The following is a 17,005-nucleotide window of genomic DNA, read 5'->3' as shown; positions in this document are numbered from 1 at the left end:
AGTAATATACCCAGATTCTGGTGGTGGGGGTTGGGGTGGGATAACACAGGTGGTTTATTGAGAAACCCATAGTGAATGTAAGGGGGAAAACATATAGTGCCCTGTATTTGGATGAGTGAGAGGCTGCAGTAGCTTAGTGAATACATGTTACTGGGGGCTCTTCCCTAAACAGAAGTACTGGTTTTGGTTATTTCAAACCATATGATTAGGATAACTGTGCACCCTACAATGTGCCCTATTCCACTGGGTTTGAGGGAGATTGAATACAGGATTGCTCTGGGGAGGAGACCCAGGTTTCCCCCAGATCTGGCCCTTCTCAGTGTACCATGGATCCCGGTGCCAGCAGGGGAGCGAGGGTAGCGATGCCCCTGGCTGGGAGCTAATGGGATGGGGTGTGTGGAGTGACCTCAGTCTACAAGAGAGGGTGAGTGGGGGGAGCTCGGCCCTTTGGGGAAGATAGTAAGCAGGGAGTCCCGAGAGCACCCAGTACTACATGTTGTGAAAGACGTATGTAGGATGGATGGCTAGACAGCCATTAATAAACCATTCTGCCGTTAATGGTCCCTCATAATACAAGCTAACTACTTACTCTGAACAATCAGTTCCACCTTGCATTTTCTCGTGATGCTGGGAGAACCTTTCCCAGAACTGAAGAAGAGCTATGTATGGCTGAAAAGCTTCACCTTCTCTCACCAACAGAAGTTGGTCCTATAAAAGAAATTATCTCACCACTATGTGCCTCTAATATCCTGGAATTTACACAGTTACAATTCTACTGCATACCTTATTTTGGAGCAGTTAATATTTAACCTGTGTCATTGTATCCAAGGAAGTCCACAAATTATATTCACTGATGCTCCCCCCACAATATTACATGATTTGCTCACTCCAGGTTTGCTCCACTTCTAACTTACCCTACGTTTCCATTGTGCTAAAACCTAATAAGTATGCTAGAAAATTATCTAAGTAAAAAACAATACTGGAAGAATCAAAAAAACTTACCTCAAAAATAAAAAGTATAGCATCTAACTCTTCCCTCTGAGACTTGTGACCTAAATTTAATTTTAAAAAGAATCCTTAAATTATGTAGTTCTCATTAAGAAAAGGCATTTAAAGGTCCACGACTAAAAATATAAATACAAAAATTTATACTTCTGCAGCACAGAAAGCTGATTTCTCATATGTCTTCCACTGCAAGAAATTAGATTGGTTTAAAGTAGTACCCTGCATTTTGAAGTAATATTTAATGTTCATCCATAGACTCAACCTACAACCACGGAACTAAAGACGAGTGAAACCACAAAAAATATAAAATGCCAAGTATTTTCCAGTGATAATGAAAAAAAATCTAGGTGTAAGTGGAATATATTTAGGTTTCAGAGCAAACTTTTAGACTTTCCTTTTTGATTGCATTAAAATGTGAAACTGCACTATTAGATAAAAAGATTTTTAGTTCTGGTTTAAATATTTTTCCTCTCACAAATATTAAGCAAGTGGAGCTATAATCATTTAACAAGAGAAAAATCACAGGACTTTTTAAACAAAGATTATGTTCTTTCACCAGCACTGCCCTCCAGATCAAGCTATACCACACACGATGAAACATGCAGGAAATAAAAACATATTTCTTTAAATCTATAAAATCCCTACCAGCCTTAAAGTTTGAAGATCCTCAAATTTCCAGGATTAGAAAGGCTATCAGGAGAACTTCCCTCTCCCCATGTTCCCATCCAAATGTCAATTGCTTCTCCCTTTGGCTAAGTCTACACTAGCACACTACATTGAAGTAGCCTATTTCGAAGTAAGAACATCAAAATAGGCTTCTTCGATGCGTATCATCTACACATCCTCCAGGGCTGGTGCCATCGACGTTCAACGTCGAAGTAGCGACAGGGAACGTTGAAAGGAGTGGCCCTGGAAGGAAATGTGGAGCATCCACACACACAAGCAGTCCCCGTCGAAATAAGGGGCCAGCAAAGCCTGCAGACAGGGTCACAGGCTGGACTAGCCCTTCTGGGGCAATAGCAAGCTGCTCCCTTAAAGGGCCCCTCCCAGACACACTTGGCTCTGCGGACCTTGTGCTGTGCAGACCAACAACCAGTTGCAAACCCCATGCACACAGCATGGGCCCTCAGCTGCAGCAGCCAGAAGCCCTGGGCTAAGGGCTGCTGCACACAGTGACTATAGATCCCTGCAAGGGCTGGACAGAGTGTCTCTTAACCCCCTCAACTGACGGCTGTCATGGAGGACCCCACTATTTTGATGTAGCAGGATGCAGATCGTCTACACACGCCCGAACGTCGAAGTAGGGCGCTTCTCCCATCTTCAGACAGGAATAGCGATTTCGACATCTGCTGCCTAACGTCGATTTCAACGTTGAAACAGCGCACGGCACGTGTAAATGCGATGCGTGCTATTTTGACGTTGTGCCAGCTACTTCGAAGTAGCTAGCTAGTGTAGATGCACCCTTTGTATCTTGCTAAGGCTACATCTACACTAGGCAAAGTAAGTCAACTGCAGACATGAAGTTCTAATTACAGCAATTGCATAGCTAGAATCGATGAATCTGCATTAGGTTTCCTTGGCTGTCCTTACTGAAGAAGGTTGATAGGAGAGTTTCTCCTGTTGACCTCCCTTACTCCTCATGTATCGCGAGTACAGGAGTCAACTGCAACCCCCAAGAAGTTGATTTCGTATGTGGTGCCTACCACACCCCCCAACCAAGTTGATTTTCCAGGCTAGTGTAGACATAGCCTAAGAGTGATCTAACTGGTGAACATGCATTAGATGTCTGACCCAAACAGTTGGCATAAATGTTAATGAAAACATCTGCACAGCAGAACATTTTAAAATTTGACAGAAATTTGAAATTCTTACCTTTTTGTTTGAGGCCCACTTCAATAGTCACAAAGTTTTCAAAGAACACATAATATATATGTGAAAATTGTAGATCAAAAAACTGTTTAAGATCAATGGACTCAGCATTCTCTGAAAGAAAAAAAGGTTATTTTTCTCTCTTATTTATCCAGCCTTAATGGCTCATCATCATGTTTAATAATACCAGAGAAAAAAAGATATTTGAATGACTAATATATTCAGTACAGAAATCAAAGCACATTTACAATCCCAGCTCTTTAAATTCAAGCTGATGTGACCTGACTGCTTAGTGTTTACTTATGACTAAGCAAGACAAACAAGGACAATTCATCTTGCATGCAAAATAATAATAAAATAATTAATAATAATAAATGTAAGACCTCAAAGGTATCATTCCAATTTTATATTAAGCATCCATTCACGTTGTCATTTTAGTATCTAGAAGACATTCAGGTATTTCCATCCAACCCCCCACAAAAAGATTACTTGAATGAATCATTTTAGGAAAAAAAAAAAAGGAAGGCATTTAACAAAATGTAGACACATACTTCACAATACATATCATTACATTACATGGGCCAAACAGGTCAGTATAAAACCATCATATTGTTAAACAGCTACCCTACCTTAAATAAAGGCCTATTTTAATTATCTGTCTCACCATAATCTTTAAATTCTGGTCCTCCTCACACAACTGTCATTTTGTTTAAATCTAATCATATCATAATTATCAGCAAGCTTAAGCAGCTATACAAATACTGAAACTAAAAGATATGTTGCACGCTGCACTTCAAAGTTGCACCCGTGGAACCCCCACATTCACCACTGTCCTAGAATTACTATATGTTTTGTGCAAAGTGTGCCTTGTGAAGTGGTACATTCACCCCTCGCTATATTAGCACAATTGGTTCCCAAATTGCTTCTCGTAGGCAAAAACTCGTAAGAGCAACACTAAATTCCCACTAAAATACATGTAAGAGTCCCCAATTTGTTCCAAGTGCTTGTAACTTGACAAACCAGTTGAGTTTAATTTCTGATGTATTTGAATAGTTTGGCCGCAGAATAGGATGTAGCATAGGTATGTAGAGCAGTGATTCCCAACCTATGGGTCGGGACCCAAACATGGGTTCCACTAGATTTGTTAAAGGTTGCCAGCTGAGCAGTTCCCAGCTGCATGTGGCTGTTAAAAAAAGCCATTTGCAGTTTCTTAACACTGCTGCCGCAGGCAGATATCTATCAATAGTGATAGCTGCTGGAGATGGCAGCTGTCTCTATCACTAGGGATAGCAATTACCTTATGCCTAAGAGCTGAAACCTTAACACTTGAGTTAATTGCCGGAACCAGGAGGGCTGGGGGAGCCATCCAGACTAGCAGCCCTGGTGAAGAGGCTGTGGGAGGAGGAGTGTCTATGTTTAGGGCTGTAGAGGGATGCAGGGAGGGTCGAAGACTGAGGACAGTTTGGGGCTGCTGGGGATGTATAAAGCTGGGGTCAGGTAGACGCCTGGGGCTAGTTTGGGGCTACTGGGAGGCTCTAAGGCTGGGGGTGGTTTGGGGCTGCTGGGGGGGCAGTTAAGCCTGGAGGTAGTTTGGGACCTTGGGGTGGGGGGTTTAAAACCTGGCTGCGGGCAAGGTCTGGATGGCGGGCAGGTTCCTGCAACCCCTGCATAAAACTTGAATTTTCCTGCAACAGCAGGGGAGCCAGGAAACACCAGGGCTGGTCAGTTTCACATTCCTGCCATTGCAGGGGAGGGAACCAGGCTAAGAGCCTTCTCCCTCTCTTCCCCCAGTCCCAGGGCTGTCAGACAGCTGCATGTCTGAGGGAAGGGAGGGAGAAAGCTCCAGCTGCAGGTCTCCCTGCCCCGGGCCAGGGACCCCAAGGCTGAAGTGGAGCAAGCCGCAGTGTTGTGTGTCTCCCAGCCTCCCTGCCAGGGACTCCAAGGCCGTGTCTACACGTGCCCCAAACTTCGAAATGGCCATGCAAATGGCCATTTTGAAGTTTACTAATGAAGCGCTGAAATGCATATTCAGCGCTTCATTAGCATGCAGGCGGCAGCAGCGCTTCGAAATTGACGCGCCTTGCCGCCGCGCGGCGCGTCCACACGGGGCTCGTTTTCGAAAGGGGGCCCCGCCTATTTTGAAGTCCCCTTATTCCCATGAGCTCATCATGAGCTTGCTGGAAAAAAATATAAAAGAATGGAAGTGACTCCTCCCCACAACTCAACACCTGTAAAACTGCCTGGAGAACCAAGACTGAATGGGGAAGTTGGGCCCAGGATGAAGGAGTGTTCCAGACTGTGTATGGAAGATGTGTAATCTGCATGTATCACCTACAAGGCTAGACAGGATTTGACTCAAGCACCGTCTTGTTTATAGAACTCAGATGTGAATTTACTTTTGTCTCTTAAGTAATAAACTTTGGTCTGTATGCTTACTATGGTAAACTCTTTCATAGCCAGCATTCTATCATCTGGAACTCACAAATAACTGGCATTTTAACCCTAAGCAAAATGACTGTCTCCCATTATCAGCAATAGGGCTGATACAAAATTGCCCTCAGGGAACATGGTGGCCCCTTAATGATCACATGAGGACCAGGAAGCAAGGGTGGTAAATGTGGTTTTTGTCAGGTAAAATCACAGTAGTAATCACCCCGGGGTGGTGGTGGGGGAAAAGGTAGTCCTAGTTTAAGGCATTTTCTGCTTTTAAAATGGTTACGTTAATGCACACCACATTATACTTATGTTTAGTTACATATTCAAAGTAGTCACATAAGACAGCAGATTAAACAAATTAATATGTGTAATTATAATACTGAACATTGAAGTGTCTGTACATATTTTGGTTCAGTATTTTCCTCAAGGAAAATATGCATATGACTCATAATTCAGTTTTCAATATTAGAGAAACAAAGTAAAAACCTTATACTACATGAAAATGCAGAGTTGTGAGCTTCAACCATTAAGCCAGTGATGGAGCACCTAGGGCTCTTGAGGCTGAGCCGGTGGGGGGAGGATTTGTTGGGAGTGAGGTACAGGTTTCCAGCCAGCAGAAAATAGGATTAAATTTGTGAGACACGCAAGTGGGTGGGGTAGGTAGCTAGTCACCTAGCTACAGGCAGTACAATTCAAACTGCTGATCAGAGCTGCTGATTGGGAATTTTGGGCCACTTCCTGGAGGCCAGAATCAGCTACAAAATGTCTTGATGTGTCTACATTGCATGTCTGTTGACAGAGGGAGGAAAAAAGTCCCTAATGGAGCTAGAAGATTTTTCTGTGGATGAAAATGGATGTTTTTGCAACAAAAGAGATAGTGCAGTATGAACACTCATGCAGTTTTGTCCACAAAAGGTACTTTGGCCTCAACAAAACCTGCCAAAGCAGACAAAACCCGCCAAAGCAGACAAAACCCTTGGACAGGGACACACAAAGTGGGAGGTGGGCCCCCTTGGCTGGGACATGAAATTTTATAAGAGGGGTGCAACACAATCGGCTGCTAAGTGTCAGGTTCATCCACCTAATTAAAAATGTTGAAATGTTATTGTTTTTATGTATGTGTATTCACATTTATATACCAATTAATAACATTTTTACATTCTACATACTTATTTACTTACTTATGCCAAAAGAGTTTTTTCATATGAACATAACTGAAATTTCCGTTGGTTTGGGTTACATAAGATGGGGGTGGTAGGTGTGTGGCTGCTAATTGCAGGGATGAAAAATGGGCCCAATCTAAAAAGTTTCCTCACCCCTGCCCTAGAATGCTTCTTCATGTTATTACACCATCAGCATGTCTCAACACTAAACAGAGAGTTTAACCACCTTTAGAGTAAAAAGGCCGTTAGTTCAGTCTCGTGAAAGCTGAATTGTTGTATTCATCGCCAAGACAGCATAACAAAGTTGAAAGTTGTGGTGGGGATTTCTGTGACATGTGCACATATACATTACAAGCTGCACCAAGACTACCAGTTTATTTTATGGCGCCTGAACAGCTATTGGATTTTAATTGCCAGATGTGACTTTCTGCAGGACTTTGATAACTGATGCCCTCCTTGTCTATATTTTTTGAAGTTTTAAGTGGATAAAGATGGGATGGGTGAGGAAAGTTGAAAAGGGTGCAGTAAGAAAAGGTTATATGGCAGTAGGAAAGAAGCTGAAACCTTCTATTTTCATTTCTAGCACTTCAGCGTTTGGATTTTTTTAAAAAAAGTTATTAAAGGCTGAATCTCTCTCGTCCAGCACCCTCCAGACCTGACTGGTGCCGAAAGAGAGAATTTGCCAGACCATAGGAGGTCAATATTGTCTAGCAGCATTACCAGCACTTTCACTGCTTACTGGGTTCTTAGAAGACATTTAGGGGTAAATTACAGCTAAATAACAGTACAGAGCACTAACAGCCAGGACTGGTGGCTGTAAACAAACTTTATGGAACCACGTGAAACTTGGCCACATCCAAGGTAAGTGGTCATCCAGCTAACTAAAATCATGCCAGATGAGAGAGCACCAGATTAGAGAGGTTCAACCTGTGTGTGTTTCTTAATGAAGACAATCTAAAATTGGGCATGGATATTATTGGGACTATAATGAAACACACCTTTAATCTTAACAAAAATTAGTTTACAAATCCATCTCTTTATTCTTGATCTGCTTACGACATATTTCCAACACAACCCAATTTAGTCCTTGTTTTCTTGGTAACCCATAGGCTAATGGAAATAAAGTCCCCAAAATAGATCTGGCATCATGGTCTTCAATCAGAAAAGTTTATGAATGGGAAGGTAAGTGAGGGGAAAGGGAAGAATGTGCTTCTATATTAAGAGCTTGCACTTCTACCATAGCAAAGTTAACTTTCCCAATATCATTAAAAAAACAGAGTGCACAATAGGAAAATATGGTTCACTTAACATCTTGCTTAGAATAAAACCTAAGAAGGCAGTATTTAAGCTGATAATTCTGGAAATATATTTTTCAAATAGCTGAATCTCAAATTTCAAATACTTTAATACTCCACTTTAAACAAACACATTAGAACCGAAAAATCGGCAGAGAACTTGTAATATCTAGTCACCAGTATGCACTGTGTATGCTATATGCAAATTTTCCTTAATGCTTCCCCCATTTTCTTCAACCTAGTCTTTATGTTCTTCTGGATATATTAGAAAGATTTTAAAATTAGTTTGCCTTTTCAAAATTGTTAAAGAGATCATCATACTCTAAGTTCATTTGATGACAAAATGGGTATTTTATTTTGGTTAACTTGAGAGAAACAGAGAAATACAATGAAAAATTACAATTGCCACGCAAACCATTAAAGAAGTCTACAATTTTATAAGTAAATACCATTGGATAATCACATCTCTTTAAAAAATAATGGACTACAAAAATAACACACCTTTGAATTACAAAGGATTAATGTACATTTAAAAATACAGCCTAATGTACACTGCATTCTTCACACAGAGAACATAGAACACAATTTATAGATAGAGTCCCCTACAATTTCGCATAAGACATTTTATCTACAAAAATGAGCCACAGATATCCGCACTGACATCCATGGATGTGGATACAAACCAGGTATCTGCAGATTTGCAGAGCTCTATTTATAGAGATGCCAAAGACAGACAGCAGTTATGCACCAATGGCACCTGTTGTTTGGTAAAACAACTTTACATAATCACACAAATGGGTAAGAAATGCCTCAGATCTACTTGTTTACCAAAGATTTTATAGTGGCCAGAGACAAGTTAATATAATATTGCCACTTTTAAGTTTACTTCAAACTGTAAACTAAGACTACAGTTTAAACAGAGACCATTTTGTTGTGCCGTTCATGCATTTCCAAAGTTAAGGCTTGCATCCCCAAATCAAAAAAATTATCCATAAGAGGTAGATTGAAAGACCCAACCGTATCATCCAGCAGAGTTAAATACAGTTTAGCTTATTGAACTTCCCACCCCATTGTAGTTATATGCAATTGGGATTTAGCAAACCAGTCGGCCTTTTTATAATGAAGGCTCTGTCTGTGCTTTGAAGGTTTATTATTTGTATTTTATTTAGCTATTTAATGAATTATTTTTATAGTTTTTAGACTGGCAGCCCTGAACGAAGATCTCTATTAATTCACAGAATCATTGCTGCAGACTCAGTAACAGTGGAAGCTTCTTTTATTCCATTTTTTAAGGTTCTCAACTGGGGTCTTGAAACTTATTTTAATGAAAACTTAGGTTATGAGGGGGTGGGAAAGAAAGGGAGACAAGGTGGGTGAGATGATCCCTTTTACTGGACCAACCTCTAGCACCACATCTACACTTTCACTTTACCGCACTGCAACTTTATTGCTCAAGGATATGAAAAAACACCCCTGAGCACAGCAAGTTACAGTGCTGGTAAAGTGCCAGAGCAAATGAGCTCCCAGCACTGGAAACTACAGCCCATTAGATGATTACATGAGGTATTGAGCTCCCTTTAAATGGTTAGTACAGGGTACTCTCTCCCAGTACAGTGCTGTGGCCATGCTTTCACTTTAAAGCACTGCTGCGGTAGCACTTTAAGTGCAGACTTAGCCAATATGAAACAAGCTTTTGAACTTACTTTTGAGCTCTTTTTCAGGTTCCAGAACAGGTGAGGAAACTTTAAGTTCCCACTATATTAATTTGCAAGTATTCTTAAGTGACAAATTTAGCCCACGCAAACCCAAGTCTGCCCGAAGAAGCCAAAACTACTCTTTTTCCCAGCCCGTACTCTTGACCTGATCCCAAACTGTTTTCCAGCACCAACTCACCATTCAGTGTAATTGTCAGGACTCACTTTGGCGTTCCCCTTCTTACTCCAAGATAAGCACCTAACCTAATCCAGGCTCATAAATGGAGGCCAAAACTTAACCTAGTCCAGATTCCATAACTGAAAGGTAATTCCTTTACATGAGCCCGAGAATAACAGCAACAACATATACTATGATTAAGAACAGCAGCTAACACTACTTAAAAGAAAAAATGCATACTGATGATATTGCAGAAAATTATGAAAGATTAAAGCACCGTTAAACACTTCATGAGCTATAATTCCTTAAGAAAAAAATCCAGAATGCTTCTTTGCACTAGTTCACCCCCATCACCTTCTCTAGGCAAATCACTTAACTTTTTCAGTTATAGCTTGCAAGACTGAGCTATAAAGTACCATTTTACAGAATAAAGTGGATGGATATATTTGTTCTTTTGAAATTTTATAAACAGACATTTCTTTAATTAAAATATCTTCTGATTTGACCTATATAAGCCAAGCCACACCTATAAGCACCTCAGAAATACTGAACAAGAGACCGGTCAAACTGGATGTCGAACACATATTCCATCCAGCTGGAAGTACAGACTGATTTCTTCTCTAGAGATAGCTATAGATAACTCAAATCAACAAACAGGACTGCTACGAGTGAAAATTCTTGAGTTCTTGAACAATTCAAATTTTACAAACTGTAGTTGTGGAGTATTTTTATAAACATAATATAAGAAACAACTTGGTTTGCGTTAGCAGCTATTAAATTGGTCTTGTTTTATTCCACAGTAAAAATGTAATGAGGAAAGAATAGTTTTATTTTGGCTGAATAATTTTGCATTCATTTATTTAAAACTATCAGGACCAGAACATACAAAAATTTCGTTTAAAGACTTTTATCAGTAAAAGACTCAATTTACAACAACATACTTTTGAATAATTGCATACAGCAAAGAGAATACACAGACATTTGAGGAAGTACAATAAAAAATTTGTTATCCAGCACCTCACCAATCAGAATCCTCTACAAACCAGCATTTCTAAACTTCGCGAGGGTCCAGTTGGTGTGACACCAGCAGGCTCCCAACCTAAACTGCAAGGCTCCCCAAAAATAGCAAATTTCCGTACTGCTCTTAGGTGGAGGAACAGATCTGGGGGCTCCATTTACTGCCCCCAGAGACTCCATGCACTGCCCCCTGCCCCACCCCAAGTGCTGGCTCCACAGCTCCCATCAGCTGGTAACCATGACTACTGAAAACTATGGGGGTGGTACCTGCCAGTGGAGGCTACCTGCAGAGCCACGTGGACACACATCTGCCTATGAGCAGCAAGACCATGTTGCCACTTGTGGGGAGTTACCAAAGTTGAGCACCTCCTGGAAAACTAAGTCATTGCCTTTGCAGTATACATCAGCTGACCACAGATAACCACCTTAGCTCTGTAAAATCACAGCAGAATACATGGATACCATTAAGAATACATATTCTGCACAAGTTCCTGATCACTACAAAAAAAAATTGCCACAGGAACATTGGAACTGCCATACTGGACCAAATTAGTGGCCCATCTAGAACAGAATCCTGTTTCCAAAATTGGCCAATACCAGCTGCTTCAGAGAAGGAAACCACTGCAGTACAGTAAACCCCCAAGATATGAACAACCAAGTTGCATACTTCTGGGGTTAACATGACTGCTGCCACTGACAAGAGTAGGGAAACTGACCAGAGCACCTGCCCTGGTCAATTTCCCGGCTCCCCAAGTGGAGGGAGCAGGGAACCAGGCTGCTGCCTGGTCTCTGGTTCCCCACCACTCCCTGGAGCCAGAAAAATGACCAGGGCGATCAGTTTCCTGGCTCTCCTAAGTTGCATGGGAAATTTGACTTGAGGGGGTTGTGTTCTTGCAACCCCACCTAAGTCAGAGGTCTACTGTAACTAAGTATAGGTCAAACTTTCATAACAGAAAATTGAAATTCAGCACTACAAGAAGCTGGTATGACCCAATGCTTAAGAATTTCCTATTCCCTCCAACTTTTTAAAAAAAAATATTTACAGTTGTAACTCTAGATATTGTTATCCACAGAAATGTTTACTTTGTTTTTGGATCCTGCCAAGGTCTTGGCCCCCACAAAATTCTTGCCATAATGCTATCCACACTTTCCCTATGTGAATTTTTTCTTTTATCAGTTTCAAATTTGCCACTTTTCAATTTCAATGTATTTCCCCTTGTTCTCGTACAATGAGAACGTTAACATTTTTACCACCTGTGCCATTTAATATGCTGTGTATTTATATGTCTTTTCTGAAGACAACAGGAGCACCTGGGCTATGTTTTGGGTTGCAAGAAGCTCACAGAGCTTCTTTCCCTCCATGGCAGGTGCCACAGCTGTAGGCCACTTCAAGTGGTATGTGGGGGCACAACAAGAAGGGAGCCTGCCCAAAGTTCCCTCTGGGCTTCTGGCTAGGAGCCACCCAGGATAAATGCCTCCTAGCCGGAGGCTGCACCTGTTATCCCACCCCCTCCCCACAACCCAATTCCCTGCCCCAGGTCACAACCCGAACACTTGCACCTCCAGCACAGGTCACAACCCCACCTGCCCCAGGTGAGAACCCAAACACTTGCACCTCCAGCACAGGTCACAACCCACGCCTGCCTCAGGTCACAACCCAAACCCTCTGTACCCCCTCCTGCACCCCTGCTCCAGGTCACAAACTAAATCTCTGCACCCCCACTCCAGGTCACAACCCTCTTCAAGACCCTCATGCACCCCCTTGTACACCTCTCCCCCATGTCAGAATCCACTCCTGCACCCAAACTCCCTACCAGACCCTTCCTGCACACCAGTCCTCTCTCCTGAGCTCCTTTCTGCACCCGGCCTCCACCTCAGACCCCGCACCCCCTCCACAAATGTCAGAGGAGTGTAGCCCTTGACAACTTTCCTAATTCTTAGAGTGGCTGCTCCAACTATTGCCCACCTTCGAGCTACAGTAAAGGAGTTTTAGGTTAATGAAGGGAGGTAAACACCTATCTTCTCTGATGGGTGTGAAACAGCAGGGGGTATCTCTTTTTGCTATAACTTACTGATATACAAGAGCTGAGGAAGAAGTGATCTGACAGGTACAGAAGTCAGTCTTCAAAAAGAGGGGAACCTAAGCAGATCAGACACTGGAGAAATCTTTTCCCAGAGACTACACTGGAGTAGTTGGGATGGCCCACAAGGAACATATGGCAGAGTTTCCACAATTAGCCTGTGATGGAGTGGAAACAGAAGTAGACAGTGATCACAGCAAAAAGGAAGATGTAGCACTCACTGCTCAGAATAAGGGACAACTCCTCATGTACAAGTTAAATGCAGACGATTACCCTTATCTACTGCAAGCAGCCATAGCTCTAATATTGGCACCAGCATTTTTTAATTTGTTCCTGCAGACCAATCATTAAAAGAGAGAAGAGAGAAAAATGGTGAGAGGTATCTTGTAAACAAGCATCAGCTCTCCTTGCATAGTGCGAGTGCACCCTGGTTGGAAGGGAAAGGGTAATATTTATAGAATATAAAATTACTGACAATCAGCAGTCTATTTCTCTTGTTGTCAAGTGTGTATGAGGGAAGTGCCAAGAGGGTCACCCAAAGTCATTTTGCCAAATCAGTCATGTAGAAGAGCACATGCACAAGAAAACACAATTTTGTATCTAGAACATGGCAAAAAAAAAAGAAGAGATCTGAGACAGATTCACATCCAGAAAATATGCCTTTTTCTACATAGACTTATAGTTCATTGTATGTGTGTGTCTACATATAGCCCTAATGCGGACAGTTGAGTGCAAGTAAGCAAGTCTCAAAAATGCAAAATGGTGGATCATTTGCATATTCAGGTCGCTAATATGCATACTCATAAGGCTAGTTTGCACTTTCATGGCAGAAATCAAGCAATTTAGACATGAGCCTGCTCGCAAAATCCCCCTTTATCAGCAGCCCCTTATGCCTCAAAAAAATCAGGCATAAGGGGCTACCATCAAATGGGGCTTTTGCTGGCAAAACTGCTATTCCATGTGATTTCTGCCTCAAAATGCAAATTAGCTCCATGAATATGCACATCAGCCTCACAACTATGCAATTAAGCCACCATTTTCAAGAGTGCTTATTTGCATTAAACTGTCGGTACTACGGCTCAGTGTAGACACCGCCTAAGACTGTGGCAGAAGGAATGGGCAGAAGCTGTGTTTCCATGGCTGCGCTGCAGGGAGTCCACAGGAAAACATGATCAAACAGATTGAATCTGCTTTATAGTCATGCAAAAAAACCTCAGATTAAATAAGGATTGTTACCTTGAATCATGATGAGATTCCTTATAGAGCTGCAGCCCTTGTTTCTTATCAACCCCATCTGACTTCCAAAAGGGCAGAAGTAAATAGTGGAAATGGAGACCAAATAATACAGACTAAAGGTAACCAAATAGTCCAACTTACTAATTTTATTTTGGGCTTTTATAAGGCAGGTTCCTACAACAAACCTCACACACACACACACCCCCGCCTCCAAAACCACAACCGATTCTGGATAAATGGTAAGAACAGTTCAATGATTTCAAAGATGTGGGGAGACAGCTTCTCTTACCTTTGGGCTGGATTGGAACAGCTATTACAAAGAGGTAGTACCCTCCTGTGAGATGGTGTAATTATAACTCTGTACACAATCCTAAGGGGCAGTGGGCGCTACCACATGTTAAACAGCCATACCCTATGATGGCATTTAGAGGAACAAGAATTGACAACAACCTTTTCCCTTGGCAATTTTGAACTGTCAGGACGAGAAATGTATAAACCTACAAAATAAGAACAGCTCAGAACATCGATTCCTACCCAAAAAACTAAGAAATGCAGATGCATCAAGGTCACTTTTTCACCCAACTCTAATCATGTGCACAGAAAAGGACAGATGCTACAAATGTGCCTAGTGTATTTCAGGGCAGAAAAACAGGACACTGCTAACTATATGCAGTGAACGCAATAACTTTTTCTGTTCTCCAAGTATACTTGAACAAACTTGGGATTTTGTATTTGTTATTTTAACCTACTAACCTCTACCAAATTACCATCAGGACAATTACCTCATGTATTTATTACTTATCATTCACTATGTGCACTGAACTATTGCTTAGTGGTGATTCCCCTTTCCAACTGAACACTTTCCAAACCCTAGAGAGCTTTCAAGGAAGCCATATGAACACATCCACCATAAACACATCTGAATACATTTGAACAAGTTTAACACAACTTGCTAATATAGATTTGATCTCCCTGGTCCAGCACCTTTGGGACATCAGTGGTCCCGGACCAGTGATTTTGCTGAACGAGGGGAGGTCAGTGCTGCCTAGTTGGCTTGTCATGCCCACTCCTGAGCTCCCCTCCCTGGCCTCCTAGCCCCTGTAGCTTCTTGGCGCCAGGCCAACACTTCATGTCCAGGCTCCAGGCTGCCAGCTCTCCCTCCGCCCCAGCCACTGCTCCTGGACTGTAGCTTCCCAGCTGCAGTCAGCTGCCTTGATGCTGGCCTGGCTGGGGCTGCCTTGATTAAGGCTCCTGGCTGCTGGTCTCCCAGCTTGCCCTTCCTCCCATCCAGCCAGGCTCTCTGGTGCTGCAACATCTGGGGTCCCATAAAGTCCTCGATTTGTACAACTTGTACAAACATTTATATAAATGGATAAGAGGGGTTACAAATGTCATTAAACTATTTTTGTTGAACAGACGAATGGTTTTTGTTCAAGAAAGATATAAAACAACTTTGTAGTATACACAGATTTAAGATATATTTTGTTCGATGGACAAATTAAACACACTGGCTTCTCCTTTTTTGTCTACTGCTTCCAATAAATTTCTACTTCCAAAGCAACTCAACATTACTGTTGCCTTTCATATTACTGGCTTACTAAGGAGTGGAGGAGTAGAGGTGATAAGAACTTAACTCTTCACTCCACCTCAAAAATTGCCTCAGTGAATGGTAGAATGATGCCGAAGGAACACAGGAATAAAATCCCAGGCACCCCTGCACAGTCCTGTCATGAAGCACTCGCTTGGAAAGCGAGCTACATAGAATCATTTCACGTTAATATCAGATCCGTGTACCCTATCGTGACAATAAACAGGTTTGGTCTGAGGTTCCAAACATGCCCTCCTACCTTTCAGTGAAGAGCCACCCGACCATACAGGCCACACGGCCCATCCTTCTTCTCCTCTCTGCCTCTCAGCCGTGCGGGAGGCGGGGCAGACACAAACCTCTACGTTTTGCGTCTTTAAACCAAGAGCCTAGGACAAGAAGTCCCCCATGAGGGGAACCCACAAGCCTAGGTCCCCAAGCAGAAGTCACACTGTAACGCCTCCCGGACTGGAGTGACCCCCTCACCCTGCACCCCGAGGTCGGGACCCCTCTCGCTTCCCCACGACAACCCCAAGCCAGGACACCTCCTTCCCCCCCGACACACACACACCCCGCCTGGGCCCGTCTCACTCCCCAGCCCTGGGCACTTTCCCCTCGGCCTCCCTCGTTCCGACCCTGGGCCTCACCGATGAGGACGCGCAGGTGCTTGAGGCGGGTGAGCGGGTCCTTGCGGGTGTCCAGCACCTTCTGCGTGGATTTCCGCACGTCCCCGTGCGGCTTCTTGGAGAACATCCCGCCGGACGCCCCGGCCCGGCTCTCAGAGCCTCCCGCTCTCAAAGGCGGACAGCGGCCTCCCGGATCCGCCCGCACCAGGCCTCCTGCATAGCAAACAGCGGCTGCACCAGCTCGTCCGGTGCGTGCGACACGACGCGCGGCGGAGCGGCGGGGAGCCCGCGCCCCGGTAGCGGGGGGGAGGGGAAGGCCTGGGCTCCCCCGTCTTTCCACACCTCTCTAATCCCGTCGTTTCACGACAGCCGTCAGGCACCCCTGGTGTTCCCGTAGCAACTGCGCCGTGACGTCACAACACGGCTGTGGCTCCAAGCGGCGGAAGGTTCAATTCTGCCCAGGATGCGGGCAAAAGGGGAGGGGTTTGGGGAAGCGCGTGGCCCGTGGGGAGAAGACAGCACAGGACGGGTCTGGGTCAGTAGCTGGAGCGGGAGAGGTGGGCCGATTGTGATGACAGCAGGCAGTGGAGTCGATCCCCAGTTCTAGGATAACCCTGACTAATCCTCTCTGGTCTGGTCTGGCCTGGCTGTGGTCTGAAGAAGTGGGTCTGTCCCACGAAAGCTCACCTAATAAACTATTTTGTTAGTCTTTAAAGTGCTACTTGACTACTTTTTTGTCCTGACTAACAAGGTCAGGAAATAACGTTTCTGTTTGTTTGCTCACACTTAGCTGAGGTATAACCTCCTATTGACCAATAGC

The 17,005-nt window shown here is 43.3% G+C and overlaps 1 protein-coding gene across 9 annotated transcripts in view; it reads right to left on the bottom strand.

The window, feature by feature from the left end:
• The window catches only part of RALGAPA1 (Ral GTPase activating protein catalytic subunit alpha 1), a 211,800-nt gene extending 195,107 nt beyond the window's left edge, over window positions 1-16,693 (bottom strand). For 5 of the 9 annotated variants that reach the window (XR_012645924.1, XM_074996842.1, XM_074996835.1 and 2 more), the window contains exons 1-3: window positions 16,207-16,690; window positions 2,878-2,988; window positions 1,003-1,052 (exon numbers count right to left, since the gene is read on the bottom strand). Coding sequence is in view for 8 of the 9 variants with exons in the window: in XM_074996842.1 (XP_074852943.1) it covers window positions 1,003-1,052; window positions 2,878-2,988; window positions 16,207-16,312 (267 nt within the window). In the remaining variant the exon portion in view is untranslated. Of the gene's footprint in view, window positions 1-1,002; window positions 1,053-2,877; window positions 2,989-16,206 lie in introns of all 9 variants that reach the window. The other 4 variants (XM_074996838.1, XM_074996834.1, XM_074996840.1 and 1 more) reach the window with 4 other exon arrangements.
• Window positions 16,694-17,005: the final 312 nt, after the last annotated feature.

This window comes from Carettochelys insculpta, chromosome 6 (assembly GCF_033958435.1).
Source record: "Carettochelys insculpta isolate YL-2023 chromosome 6, ASM3395843v1, whole genome shotgun sequence".
Lineage (NCBI taxonomy): Eukaryota > Metazoa > Chordata > Testudines > Carettochelyidae > Carettochelys > Carettochelys insculpta.
The sequence above is the reverse complement of the archived record's forward strand: the minus strand, read 5'-3'. Positions and strand labels throughout refer to the sequence as shown.